Below are 15352 nucleotides of genomic sequence, written 5' to 3'. Positions count from 1 at the left end.
AGATGAAATTTTGTGTCTATAGCTTTATCAAGTACTTTATCAAAAATAGGTTTCATGGTTCAATAAGTATGTTATTCTAAACTGTTTTCTAGTGAAGTTGCTAACTAATTTTCATTTTATGGTTGATACTTTTGATACATGTTATTTTATGTGATTAGTGACTTGTTGATTTTTCAGATAACGAACTGAGCAAATTCCTGTCTCAGAAGGTTGAAAAGAAAGCATCATGGATAGAGAAAGCAAGGGGACTGTACTCTAAATTTCTCACAACTAATCCCGACCAGGCGAAAGGCACCTGTGAGTTGAGTTTTATTTCTTACACTAAAGCCTACAGCACACTACCAGCCTCGGCAACTTGTGGAATAAGTAATTCCACAGAATTCTGAAAAAGATGAGTTATGAGGTCAGGCATATTTAACATTTGTCTAGCACTAGAGGGCCAGACACATTTTTCTTGCCCACTGGACAGGTTTATCCAGGTTTTGCACGGTGCTAGAAAAGTCTGTCTGACCCTAGGGCTAGATAAATCTTTATATTTATTGGCAAGTTGAACATTACATATTTATGTCGTTGCATAAGGTGGGCTATATTTTTCCTTGTATGATTAAATGAGTCGGCAGGTGAAATGTATACGAATCGTTCTACAATAAACAGACCGTAGCTTACAAAATTAATGTTTTGTTACTGTAATTAAATGGGGAAAGAAAAAGAATCAATCACCGATGTGAGGTATAGATAAGACAATTCCAACCCTCGGGACAAAATGTTTAGGTAAAGGTCTCGGTAAACCTCGGCCCTCACAAAAAACATTTTGTCCCACGGGTTGGAATAGCCTTATCTATACCTCACAACGGTGATAGATTCTATTAATCTAGCACTGTGCAAACGCTGCCTAATTCAGTCCAGTGGTCAAGGCCTAATTTAGTCCAGTGGTCAAGGCCTAATTCAATCCAGTGGTCAAGGCATAATTCAGTCTATTGGTCAAGGCCTAATTCAGTCCAGTGGTCAAGGCCTAATTCAGTCCAGTGGACAAGGCCTAATTCAGTCCAGTGGTCAAGGCCTAATTCAGTCCAGTGGTCAAGGCCTAATTCAGTCCAGTGGACAAGGCTTAATTCAGTCGAGTTGTCAAGGCCCAATTCAGTCCAGTGGACAAGGCTTAATTCAGTCGAGTTGTCAAGGCCCAATTCAGTCCAGTGGACAAGGCTTAATTCAGTCCAGTGGTCAAGGCCCAATTCAGCCGAGTGGTCATGGCCTAATTCAGTCGAGTGGTCAAGAAGTAGCAGTGGTAGAATGTTCGCTTGAGGTCTGACAGGCTGTAATTGCATGCCGATTAGTTTTAGGAGTAGCCTACATGTATGTGGTGCCAGCAGCTTTCCTCTCTTTCTCTTTCAACTGAGTGTTGAAGTAACAATATGTGAGACACCAAACAGCCATAGTTTAAAACGTGCTGTTGTTAAGCAAATATTCCGTTCATTTTAAACAGCTGTTGACCATTAAGAATGTTTTCTGATGTTTCAGTACTTCAACAGCTGTTGGAACAGAGTGTCCAGGCCTTGAGTCAGATGCCAGAAGATGCGATATTTCCACTGCTCGAGTTCTCAGGTTAGTTACTAGGATATTTATCTAAGTCAGATGCCATAAGATGCCATATTTCCACTCCTCCAGTTCTCAGGTTAATTACTAGGATATTTATCTAAGTCAGATGCCAGAAGATGCCATATTTCCACTGCTCCAGTTCTCAGGTTAGTTACTAGGCTATTTATCTAAGTCAGATGCCAGAAGATGCCATATTTCTACTGCTCCAGTTCTCAGGTTAGTTACTAGGATATATATCTAAGTGAGATGCCAGAAGATGCCATATTTCCACTGCTCCAGTTCTCAGGTTAGTTACTAGGCTATTTATCTAAGTCAGATGCCAGAAGATGCCATATTTCCACTGCTCCAGTTATCAGGTTAGTTACTAGGCTATTTATCTAAGTCAGATGCCAGAAGATGCCATATTTCCACTGCTCGAGTTCTCAGGTTAGTTACTAGGATATTTATCTAAGTCAGAAAGAAATGTTTTATTTAACGACACACTCAACACATTTTATTTACGGTTATATGGCGTCAGACATATGGTTAAGGACCACACAGATTTTGAGAGGAAACCCGCTGTCGCCACTACATGGGCTACTCTTCCGATTAGCAGCAAGGGATCTTTTATTTGCGCTTCCCACAGGCAGGATAGCACAAACCATGGCCTTTGTTGAACCAGTTATGGATCACTGGTCGGTGCAAGTGGTTTACACCTACCCATTGAGCCTTGCGGAGCACTCACTCAGGGTTTGGAGTCGGTATCTGGATTAAAAATCCCATGCCTCGACTGGGATCCGAACCCAGTACCTACCAGCCTGTAGACCGATGGCCTGCCATGATGCCACCGAGGCCGGTTTATCAAAGTCAGATGCCAGAAGATGTGATATTTCCACTGCTCGAGTTCTCAGGTTAGTTACTATGATATTTATCTAAGATAGATGCCAGAAGATGCCATATTTTCACTGCTCGAGTTCTCAGGTTAGTTACTAGGATATTTATCTAAGTCAGATGCCAGAAGATGTGATATTTCCACTGCTCGAGTTCTCAGGTTAGTTACTAGGATATTTATCCAAGTCAGATGCCAGAAGATGCCATATTTTCACTGCTCGAGTTCTCAGGTTAGTTACTAGGATATTTATCTAAGATAGATGCCAGAAGATGTGATATTTCCACTGCTCCAGTTCTCAGGTTAGTTACTAGGATATTTATCTAAGTCAGATGCCAGAAGATGCAATATTTCCACTGCTCGAGTTCTCAGGTCAGTTTCCAGAATATTTATCACACAATATTTCTTTCACTGTAGTTTCTATGACAATTATCTTGACACAATAAAATGTTAAAATGTTAATTGATTTCTGTTTGATTGTACTTTCTATGACAGGTATTTTCACATGATTTCAATCACACAATAAATGACATATGTTTGTTTCCCTGCCAGAAAATGAATCTTCCGTGAAGAAGTTTGTGTTATCTCCCCTGCAGCAGCTTGGTATTAAAGTAGCAGTCAGGTGAGCATACATACCATATAGTGTATACTTTACTGTGGTAAACATACATACCATACAGTGTATACTTTACTGTGGTAAACATACATACCATACAGTGTATACTTTACTGTGGTAAACATACATACCATACAGTGTATACTTTACTGTGGTAAGCATACATACCATATAGTGTATACATTACTGTGGTAAGCATACATACCGTACAGTGTATACATTACTGTGGTGAGCATGCATACCGTACAGTGTATACATTACTGTGGTGAGCATGCATACCGTACAGTGTATACATTACTGTGGTGAGCATGTCTACCGTACAGTGTATACATTACTGTGGTGAGCATGCATACCGTATAGTGTATACAATACTGTGGTGAGCATGTCTACCGTACAGTGTATACATTACTGTGGTGAGCATGCATACCGTACAGTGTATACATTAATGTGGTGAGCATGCATACCGTACAGTGTATACAATACTGTGGTGAGCATGCATACCGTACAGTGTATACTTTACTGTGGTGAGCATACATACCGTACAGTGTATACTGTGGTGAGCATACATACCGTACAGTGTATACTTTACTGTGGTAAGCATACATACCGTACAGTGTATACTTTACTGTGATAAGCATACATACCATATAGTGTATACTTTACTTTAGTGAGCATACATGCCGTACAATGTATACTTTACTGTGGTAATCATACATACTGTATAGTGTATACTTTACTGTGGTGATCACACATACCATACATTGTATACTTTACTGTGGTAATCATACATACCATACAGTGTATACTTTACTGTGGTGATCATACATACCGTACAGTGTATACTTTACTGTGGTAATGGTAATCATACATACCATACAGTGTATACTTTACTGTGGTGAGCATACATTCCGTACAGTGTATACTTTACTGTGGTGAGCATACATACCATACAGTGTATACTTTACTGTGGTAATGGTAAGCATACATACCATATAGTATATATTTTACTATGGTAAGCATACATATCATATAGTGTATACTTTACTATTTGAACATATTAATAGAGAAATATATTAATTAATCATATAATAGGTAGCATATCCATGATATTAAAAGTATGTGATATTTTTCAGGTCACATACTTTCAGAAATTGATAACTTTGTAATTAATTATACTATGTGATATTGATGATATCGAAACATATGAGGGTAATAACCTCTGTATATGTATTTATAATGTTTTTGATACTACAATAAATAGAGAATACTATATGAATGATTGTTAGATACCATTTATTTATAACAAGTTGTTTCAAAACATATCTAACAAGTGAAAGCAGATTAACGATAATGAAGATGTGTGTTCCACTATGATATTGTTTGTGTTTGTGTTTGAGGTACGGGATCTACCATGAAATTGTTTATATTTGTGTTTGAGATACTGGATTCACTATGATGTTTGTATTTGAGGTACGGGATCCACTATGATTGTATTTGTCCTTCGGGATTCACTATGATGTTTGTATTTGAGGTACGGGATTCACTATGATGTTTGTATTTGAAGTATGGGATTCACTATGATGTTTGTATTTGAGGTACGGGATTCACTATGATGTTTGTATTTGAGGTACGGGATTCACTATGATGTTTCTATTTGATGTATGGGATTCACTATGTTTGTATTTGAGGTACGGGATTCACTATGATGTTTGTATTTGAAGTATGGGATTCACTATGATGTTTGTATTTGAAGTACCGGATTCACTATGATGTTTGTATTTGAAGTACCGGATTCACTATGATGTTTGTATTTGAAGTACCAAATTCACTATGATGTTTGTATTTGAGGTACGGGATTCACATTGATATTTGTATTTGAAGTATGGGATTCACTATGATGTTTGTATTTGAAGTACCGGATTCACTATGATGTTTGTATTTGAGGTACGGGATCCACTATGATTGTATTTGTCCTACGGGATTCACTATGATGTTTGTATTTGAGGTACGGGATTCACGTTGATGTTTGTATTTGAGGTACGGATTCACCATGACGTTGATGTTTGTATTTGAGGTACGGATTCACTATGATGTTTGTATTTGAGGTACATGATCCACCATAAAATTGTTGATATTTGTGTTTGACCTATGTGATTCACTATGATGTTTGTATTTGAGGTACGGATTCACCATGACGTTGATGTTTGTATTTGAGGTACGGATTCACTATGTTTGTATTTGAGATACATGATCCACCATAAAATTGTTGATATTTGTGTTTGACCTATGTGATTCAATATGATGTTTGTATTTGAGGTACGGGATTCACTATGATTGTATTTGACCTACAGGATTCACTATGATGTTTGTATTTGAGGTACGGGATTCACTATGATTGTATTTGACCTACGGGATTCACTATGATGTTTGTATTTGAGGTACGGGATCCACCGTGAAATTGTTGATATTTGTGTTTAAGCTATGGGATTCACTATGATGTTTGTGTTTGAGGTACGGATTCACCATGACATTGATGTTTGTATTCGAGGTACGTATTCACTATGATGTTTGTATTTGAGGTATGGGATTCACATTGATGTTTGTATTTGAGATACGGGATTCACTGATGTTTGTATTTGAGGTATGGGATTCACTATGTTTGTATTTGAGGTATGGGATTCACTATGATGTTTGTATTTGAGGTATGGGATTCACTATGTTTGTATTTGAGGTATGGGATTCACTATGTTTGTATTTGAGGTATGGGATTCACTATGTTTGTATTTGAGGTACGGGATTCACTATGTTTGTATTTGATGTACAGGATTCACGTTGATTTTTATATTTGAGGTACGGGATTCACATTAATATTTGTATTTGAGGTATGGGATTCACTATGATGTTTGTATTTGATGTATGGGATTCACATTGATGTTTGTATTTGAGGTATGGGATTCACATTGATGTTTGTATTTGAGGTACAGGATTCACGTTGATGTTTGTATTTGAGGTACAGGATTCACGTTGATGTTTGTATTTGAAGTACAGGATTCACGTTGATGTTTGTATTTGAAGTATGGGATTCACGTTGATGTTTGTATTTGAAGTACCGGATTCACATTGATGTTTGTATTTGATGTACGGGATTCACTGTGTTTGTATTTGAGGTATGGGATTCACACTGATATTTGCATTAGAGGTATGGGATTCACGTTGATGTTTGTATTTGAGGTACGGGATTCACTATGATGTTTGTATTTGAGGTATGGGATTCACTATGTTTGTATTTGAGGTACGGGATTCACTATGTAGGTATTTGATGTACAGGATTCACGTTGATGTTTATATTTGAGGTACGGGATTCACATTAATATTTGTATTTGAGGTATGGGATTCACTATGATGTTTGTATTTGATTTATGGGATTCACTATAATGTTTGTCTTTGATGTATGGGATTCACATTGATGTTTGTATTTGAGGTATGGGATTCACATTGATGTTTGTATTTAAGGTACAGGATTCACGTTGATGTTTGTATTTGAGGTACAGGATTCACGTTGATGTTTGTATTTGAAGTACCGGATCTCACGTTGATGTTTGTATTTGAAGTATGGGATTCACGTTGTTTGTATTTGAAGTACCGGATTCACGTTGATGTTTGTATTTGATGTACGGGATTCACTGTGTTTGTATTTGAGGTATGGGATTCACACTGATATTTGCATTAGAGGTATGGGATTCACGTTGATGTTTGTATTTGAGGTATGGGATTCACTATGATGTTTGTATTTGAGGTATGGGATCCACTATGTTTGTATCTGAGGTATGGGATTCACTATGTTTGTATTTGATGTACAGGATTCACGTTGATGTTTATATTTGAGGTACAGGATTCACATTAATATTTGTATTTGAGGTACGGGATTCACTATGATGTTTGTATTTGATGTATGGGATTCACTATAATGTTTGTCTTTGATGTATGGGATTCACATTGATGTTTGTATTTGAGGTATGGGATTCACATTGATGTTTGTATTTGAGGTACAGGATTCACGTTGATGTTTGTATTTGAGGTACAGGATTCACGTTGATGTTTGTATTTGAAGTACCAGATCTCACGTTGATGTTTGTATTTGAAGTATGGGATTCACGTTGATGTTTGTATTTGAAGTACCAGATCTCACGTTGATGTTTGTATTTGAGGTATGGGATTATTGTTGATGTTTGTATTTGAGGTACAGGATTCGCTATGATGTTTGTATTTGAGGTACAGGATTCACTATGATGTTTGTATTTGAGGTACGGGATTCATGTTGATGTTTGTATTTGAGGTATGGGATTCACGTTGATGTTTGTATTTGAGGTACGGGATTCACCTAAAGGTGATCAACACGTCGGCCGAGGCTACAGACAGTCTGAGTCAGCTGTTAAAACAGACGGGATGTTTCCTTAAACAGCAGCACAAGGCGGGCAGAGCCAAGACCACTCTTCGTATCCTTGTCAGCATTAACAAGCAGACACCATCCCCCACCTCGGGTCTAACCTGTGGTGAGCGGAGGTTCTGGAGGGGGATGGGGGTCCAGTCATGCTTCCGCAGAATATACATTAAAAAACTAAAATTGCTAGAGCAACCATTCTCCACACACACAGACACACACTAATGTCTGTGTAATTATTAATTCAACTTTTAACCTGGACAGGGTGGATATAATTTTGGTTAATTCAGCTTTAGGTTTAGTTTGATGGCATTGCTCTGGATTCCAATTTGGTATTCTGAAATAATCATATGTACATGTAGCACATTGTAATAACCTTATGATGGCCCAAAATATTCTATGCCCCACCACCCCACCAGTCATGCCATCAAATGTTGCATGATGCCTTCCTTTTAGGCAGTGATCCTTATTTGTAGCACAGCTGTAATACTTGTTTTTTAATGTATTAACAGTTTTTAAAGTCCTTGGTCTTTACCTGATTATTACAATCACCCAGGCTCTACAAGTATTTGCACTCCACAACTAGTTTTGATTTTGTTCTTTCTATATTAAAAACAACAACATATTTTAACCTTAATTGCTGAAACAGGCTACACATCTGGCAGCTATCCAGGGTTCGATTGGTTCGTTGCGACCATCTTCCTCCTGTTTAATGGAAACCTCAATCGAACGTGGAAGTTCCTGTTAAAGTTTTCATCCCTCGGTACATCTGGCTACTTGTGGATGGCCAGACTGCATGCATCAGTAAGTCTCACCATGACATTGTTACTATAATAGTGATTAGTTAAAAAAAAAGTCTTCAGTGGAAAGCCAATATGTTTTCCCAGGTGTTCTTTCATTTAAAATCCGAGTTTGGTTTTCTCCAGTCAGTTATGCATAAGAAAAAGTAGTAAAACCGTCACTTCTTCAGATGAACTTTCCTCCAGGTTTTTATAAACTGAACTTGATTTTCTTGCTTGGTGCATCGGCGCCCAGCCGTAATTAACGATAAAGTACTTCCAGTTTTTTTTAGCACTATAGAGTGTTACCCATTACAGATACAGATAGTGTCCTTTAGTATCTGATACTTAGCTGTGATGAATTGTGGAATATTTATAATTTTTCCATAACTCTAGAGTTACTCTTTCAGATAGTTTTCTCAGGTACCTGATAAATTCTTAACTTTCCTCATGTTTGTAATTTTATTTCCCTGCCAGGTACATCTGCCATCTGCCATGATGAACAGCGGGATACCTCCAGTTTTCTCGAGCACCGCTCACTACATCGAGTTCATCCTGCAGACGGAGCTCCCTCTTGTGGCATCTGCTTTCAAAATGTCCGGATACACCCCAGCTCAGGTTTGTTGAGGAGATAGGGTAATAACTGGGCCGTTTATAATTATCACTATTTTCACAAGTGTACAAACTATTTGATGTTGGAGAGAGGGTTAATGCCAGTGTACACTTTAAAAATACAGTGGAATCTCAGGTTGAAGTCAGATGGGTCGAATACATCACAATGCTTGAACCAAAAACAAAGTCCTGAGTTACACTTACACAATGTTGACCGAATGGTTAAGTTGAACTACATGATGGGTCGAACACTTTCTCGAGCACCGACGACATTCGAGCCAATGTGATTCAACTGTGTGTATGTGTATGTGTATGTGTATATGCATATGCATATGCATATGCATATGCATATATATATATATATATATATATATATATATATATATATTAATAAAAAAATTCATTACGAAATCAACATTTTTGATGTCCACTTGTAGGAGGTGCATACGTAAAAAGAATGCAGTTTTTGTACCCTCATGGAAATGATGGCTGTGAATATGTCCTAAATATATCATCCACAATCCACATTTTAGACCATACTCGATCTAAAACACATTAAAGCCACACATCCTAGTTCCATCCAGCGAAAATAAATTATAATTTGGTTAATCTACAAACCTGTAACACACTTGGATCACGTTTTTATCAAATGGAGTGAAAAAGCAGGTTTTATATCGAAAAATACCATGGGAATCCCCATGTCCCAATTGTTTGAAATAATTTTGAAAGTTAGTATTCTGATGTCACCGGTAGATGTCGCTCGAAGCACAACAATGCCTACTTCACTACAAATTTCACAGACTTGGGGTGCGTTTCTTTCACCTCTCCTGGACATGTTCCAGCTGTTCTGTCCTGGTTGTATCCCTTCTCCAGATATTGTAAGACTTAGCAAAATTATTGGTTTTAAGGGTTTGTAACGTTTTGTATTGAGATACTTACTTGTCTGAACTTTATTGTTACTGAAAATGTTCACGAACTGTGAAGAAAAATCTCACAAATGAACAACAAATCGGATGTTGATTTCGCGAACCGTGCACGAGAAAACAAACCGAACCAAAATGATAACGGTCACGTGATATATCAACGTCTGTGACATTGAAATGGAAATATCCCCTCTAAAAATAGATTAGACCTTGTCTGCTCAACGTTTTTTTCTCAGACGTGCGTGCGATTTACCAAAAAACCCTTCAGGTGAATGGAAATGTATATTCTAAATAATAAACGGTAAGTAAAGTGCGATTTTATTTGTGAAAAAATGGGTTTAATAGCGAAAAACAATGCCGTAATGGTTAACAACTAGCCGTAACTAGGGTGTGTCCCTTTAAAGAATGATAACATTTAAGACAAAAATTCTTGTAAAAGTTTTGAAGATGTTGGTTAAAAATAAACATTGTATTGTTATTTCTATTTGCACTCAGGTTCAATCTATCACTGTACACACATGGTGTTAAATATTGTGTACAGAGATGAAAAAAAGAATTTGTTTTGTTAAACGACACCAGTAGAACACATTGATTTATTAATTATCGGCTATTGAATGTCAAACATTTGGTAATTTTGACATATAACATTTAGTGTGGAAATTCACAAAACATTTTCAATATTAGCAAGGGCTGTTTTATTTTCTCCATCCCACAAACAGGATAGAACATACCAAGGCCTTTGATATACCAGTCTTGGTGCACTGGCTGGAACAAGAAATAGCCCAATGGACCCACTGACGGGGATCGATCACAGACCAACCGTGCATCAGGCTAACATTTTACCATTGAGCTACGTTCTATCCCTGTGTAGAGATGAATTCAAAAAATACAATGGCAATGGAAGCCACCATCTTTGTCACTTAACATAGAAGTAGCTATAAACACAGTGGCTGTGTATATAGCCGGTCCAGTGTAAGACCACCACCACCCCATCTAAAGGTCCCCGTGCTAATCACGGATTACACCTAGTTTACATATAAAACGTTAACTGTATATAGATATGTAATTGTAGATCTGTGTGCACTGGTTGAAGCAGTGTTTCTGGAACTACCTCGACTGGATGGACATCAGCCACTACATCTGCACGTGCGTGATCCTCGGCGTCGATTACCAGGTGTACACGTGTGTCGCCATCTTCAGCCACCTCCAGCAGGACATCCTCCGCCACATGCAGACTCAGGACCTCCTCATATTCCTCAAGGTTTGTCACAGCATATTCCTCAAGGTTTGTCAGGGTATATTCCTCAAGGTTTGTCAGGGCATATTCCTCAAGGTTTGTCACAGCATATTCCTCAAGGTTTGTCCAGGCATATTCCTCAAGGTTGTCACAACATATTCCTCAGGGTAGATTCCTCAAGGTTTGTCACAGCATATTCCTCAAGGTTGTCACAACATATTCCTCAGGGTACATTCCTCAAGGTTTGTCATGGCATATTCCTCAAGGTACATTCCTCAAGGTTTGTCACGGCATATTCCTCAAGGTTGTCATGACATATTCCTCAAGGTTTGTCACAGCATATTCCTCAGGGTACATTCCTCAAGGTTTGTCACAACATATTCCTAAAGGTTTGTCAAAGCATATTCCTCAAGGTTTGTCACAGTACATTCTTCAAGATTTGTCATGGCATATTCCTCAAGGTTTGTCACAGCATATTCCTCAAGGTTTGTCATGGCATATTCCTCAAGGTTGTCACAACATATTCCTCAGGGTAGATTCCTCAAGGTTTTTCATGGCATATTCATCAAGGTTGTCACAGCATATTCCTCAGAGTACATTCCTCAAGGTTTGTCACAACATATTCCTCAAGGTTGCCACGGCATATTCCTAAAGGTTTGTCACAGTACATTCTTCAAGATTTGTCATGGCATATTCCTCAAGGTTTGTCATGGCATATTCCTCAAGGTTTGTCATGGCATATTCCTCAGAGCATATTCCTCAAGGTTTGTCATGGCATATTCCTCAAGGTTTGTCATGGCATATTCCTCAGAGCATATTCCACACACACACACACACACACACACACACACACACAACCCTTGTGACCCATTTTCCCATAGACATGTTTTTAAATATAGATTTTGTTTTTATATAAATGTAAAAATATATTAAAAGTTTATCTTTTTCTCTTTCAGGAAGAAACCATTTCAAAGTTTCACATTGCTGACAATCTTGAGTTTATGAAAAGACTTGAAAGCAAATACAGAACAATTGTATTGCCAGATATGCTGAATATTACTAAGCCGTAGATCAGCAGTTGTAACATAACAGAATGTCCCATCAGTTGTGTGATATCACTATAGATTCTATTAATTATGTGATGCATCAGAATTGGGAACTATTACTAAGCTATATTTCAGTAGTACGTAAATGTCCCATGAATTGTGTGATAGGACTACAGGCTCCTGTCTGTGATATATCAGAATCGGGAATTATTACTAAGCAATTGTTCCTACTGTCTTTGGTGTATCAGAATCGGGAACGAATTACATGTATTACTAAGCCATAGTTCATTAGTACATAAAATGTCCCATGAATTGTGTGATATGACTACAGGCTCCTACTGGCTGTGATGTATCAGAATCGGGAACTATTACTAAGCCATTGTTCCTACTGGCTGTGATGTATCAGAATTGGAAACTAACTCTTACTAAGCCATTGTTCCTACTGTCTGTGATGCAACAGAATCGGGAACTAAACGTTACTAAGCTATTGTTCCTACTGTCTGTGATGTATCAGAATCGGGAACTAAACATTACTAAGCCACTGTTCCTACTGTTTGTGATGTAACAGAATCGGGAACTAAATGTTACTAAGCCACTGTTCCTACTGTCTGTGATGTATCAGAATTGGGAACTAAATGTTACTAAGCCATTGTTCAGCAGTTCCTAACATCACCAAATACCCCATGCATTTTGATATGACTATAGGAGCAATACTTTCTGTGATGTAAAAGGATTGGGAGCCATTTCTGCATGCCCTACTCTTAATAGTGATGGCCTGAATTAGGATTGGTTGATGATTCAACATAAAACAAATGCAACAGAGCCTTTTGTTGGATATTCTTCGTGTGAATGGATGTTTCCTGTTCATCTGTAATGTGAAATCTGATTGGCTAATTGTGTACCAAACCTACAACAGAACACATGGACATTTTGATTGGTTACTCTTTGTACAAAAATATATTTTTTATTGTATGGTAATCTTAAATGTGATTAGTCAAACTGTTCAAAACTAAAACAAAACACATTAAAAAAAATTATTGGATATTCGTTGTGCAAAAAATAAGCCAATCTACAAACACATCAAAAGTTTTGATTGAATAAACAATACTACGAAGTTGCTTAAAGACCTGCATTTAGTAACAAAGAACCGTTATGTATATACCATACCCTTTGATTAATCCTTTTTTATTTTTAAAACCATTTAAATAACTATATTTTTGGTTCCAAAATCAAAATCAGTAGGATTATGCAACTTTATTCATGCCATTTTACATACTAAAAGGCAAAAGTTGTGACATGGATTGTTTGGAGTAATAAATTTGTGAATGGATTTATGGATGTAAACCAGAGAAAATGTGCATGAAACAGCTCTAAGAAATGCAACCAAGCAGTTGTTGCAGCGATTGCATGCTTTGTGCAAGAAACATGGAATATTTGGGAGAAATCCTGTCCAGTGTTCACCATAAAAGGCCAGACATTCAGTCGCAAATCATTGTCACTCTGTGCAGCCTTCAGAAGTCAGAAAAACACCATTAGTGAACTGTTTGATGCAATTTTGTCATGCCACGCCTCAGTGAACATGACAGATGGCAATTCATAGGGATGTTTGAATATGGGACCTCGCATGTCAATTCAACGTCCACAGAAACACCATATGAATCCGAACCAAGCATCTGGGAAATGGCATTCCCAGGAACTTTCTCCAGCATTTAGTGGCCTCAATGAGACAACGGTGCCAGGTCTGTATCAATACTCGCTACCGACTGTGAACTTCGTTCTGGAACCCCTCTAGTGATGTGGCTCATTTGCATATGGCAGGTGCACCCTTTTCATGGACTATTGTTCGTTTCCATTCCTTCGGACATTTCTCTTTCCATGTTATAATGTTTCATACATGGCAGTAAAAACTCGTCATCAATTATCTTTGTCTTTTGTGTGTCACAATAAATTTTGCCTTTTAGTATAGTTTTTAGTGTAGTAATCTGTTTTAACATACAATGTGCACATCTGCATCCAGTTTCAGTTTGTCAGGTAATAATATTGATCTGTATGTAAGTGTCAGGTAATAATATTGATCTGTATGCAAGTGTCAGGTAATAATATTGATCTGTATGCAAGTGTCAGGTAATAATATTGATCTGTATGTAAGTGTACATGTTGTACAATGTAATAACTTGGAAATAAAACAAATACAGATTCTTTTCTTTTTTATTTGATACAGTAATATAAATAGATATAAAATAAATGGCATATATTTAACATTTGATTTTTGCTCATATTTGTAACTGTCAAAGGCATCAGAGGATACAGATAATTGTGTGTGTGTGTGTGTGGGGGGGGGGTTACCAGTGGCAGATCTAGCAAATAATAAGTGGGTGGCTGGATTGGGATGGGAGTGAACTAGTGTGGGATTAATGTAAAGATAACATTAAACATCAAGGATACAAAACATAATATTTTGTCTGTGACAGTGACCTCATGTTTAATGTATTTTGCTAAAAATAGCAAATGTCGATCAGTACAGCGACTGCGATTAATTGGTAAAATTCATTAAATATGTTTGGAATGAACATTAAAAAAAAAACATTGCCCAGGAAGGGAGGGGGTGGCCGAGTGCGCACACACACACTGATGCCTGTGACAGTACAAACAGTGCTTAAAATAGAAATAAGAAAAGGATAGAATTATTTATACCAACAACTATATGTATATAATATATTTTAACACATAATATGTATATCGCAACAGAAGCCAAAATATTTGAACAATCCTTTGGTGTACATGTTTTTGGTGTTTTATATATACAAAGAAACAAGTTAAGAACCCCTAGATATAATTAGTATTGAAATAGCCCCATTTGTAAAAACTGCAAATTACGTGACAATTATGTCAAAAATGGTGTTCCATCGAAATAATAGGAGAGTACAATGACAACTGTGACATCCCACAACAGAACGACATGCACATGCATCATGCTGCCCATGATTTGCTCAAAATGCAGTATCAATACACTGCAATTGTTGATATTTAATGTCACTGTCTTGCATTGTTGAAGTCTAATCGTTGTGGCACGTCGATGGTTATCAGAGGCCCAAAGATGGCGTATTATTGGTATGCATGCGACCGGCATAACCTTCAAAAGTATAGGACGTCAACTGGGGTATCATTACACCGCAATCAGCAGACTGATACGAAAGCACGGGCATACCAATGCTGTATAGGATCTCCCACGGT

At 37.4% G+C, this 15352-nt stretch overlaps 1 protein-coding gene across 3 annotated transcripts in view; it reads left to right on the top strand.

Annotated features, from left to right (window-relative positions):
* The window catches only part of LOC121388801 (protein broad-minded-like), a 50946-nt gene extending 37432 nt beyond the window's left edge, over positions 1–13514 (top strand). For all 3 annotated transcript variants that reach the window (XM_041520307.1, XM_041520305.1, XM_041520306.1), the window contains 8 exons: positions 178–297; positions 1519–1602; positions 3017–3086; positions 7449–7576; positions 8171–8325; positions 8778–8918; positions 10908–11096; positions 12029–13514. In XM_041520307.1, coding sequence (XP_041376241.1) covers positions 178–297; positions 1519–1602; positions 3017–3086; positions 7449–7576; positions 8171–8325; positions 8778–8918; positions 10908–11096; positions 12029–12142 — 1001 coding nt within the window. In that variant the 3' untranslated portion in view covers positions 12143–13514. The remainder of the gene's footprint in view (positions 1–177; positions 298–1518; positions 1603–3016; positions 3087–7448; positions 7577–8170; positions 8326–8777; positions 8919–10907; positions 11097–12028) is intronic.
* The last annotated feature ends 1838 nt before the right edge of the window (positions 13515–15352 follow it).

The sequence above is a fragment of the Gigantopelta aegis genome, chromosome 14, assembly GCF_016097555.1.
Source record: "Gigantopelta aegis isolate Gae_Host chromosome 14, Gae_host_genome, whole genome shotgun sequence".
NCBI classification, from domain to species: domain Eukaryota; kingdom Metazoa; phylum Mollusca; class Gastropoda; order Neomphalida; family Peltospiridae; genus Gigantopelta; species Gigantopelta aegis.
The sequence above is the reverse complement of the archived record's forward strand: the minus strand, read 5'-3'. Positions and strand labels throughout refer to the sequence as shown.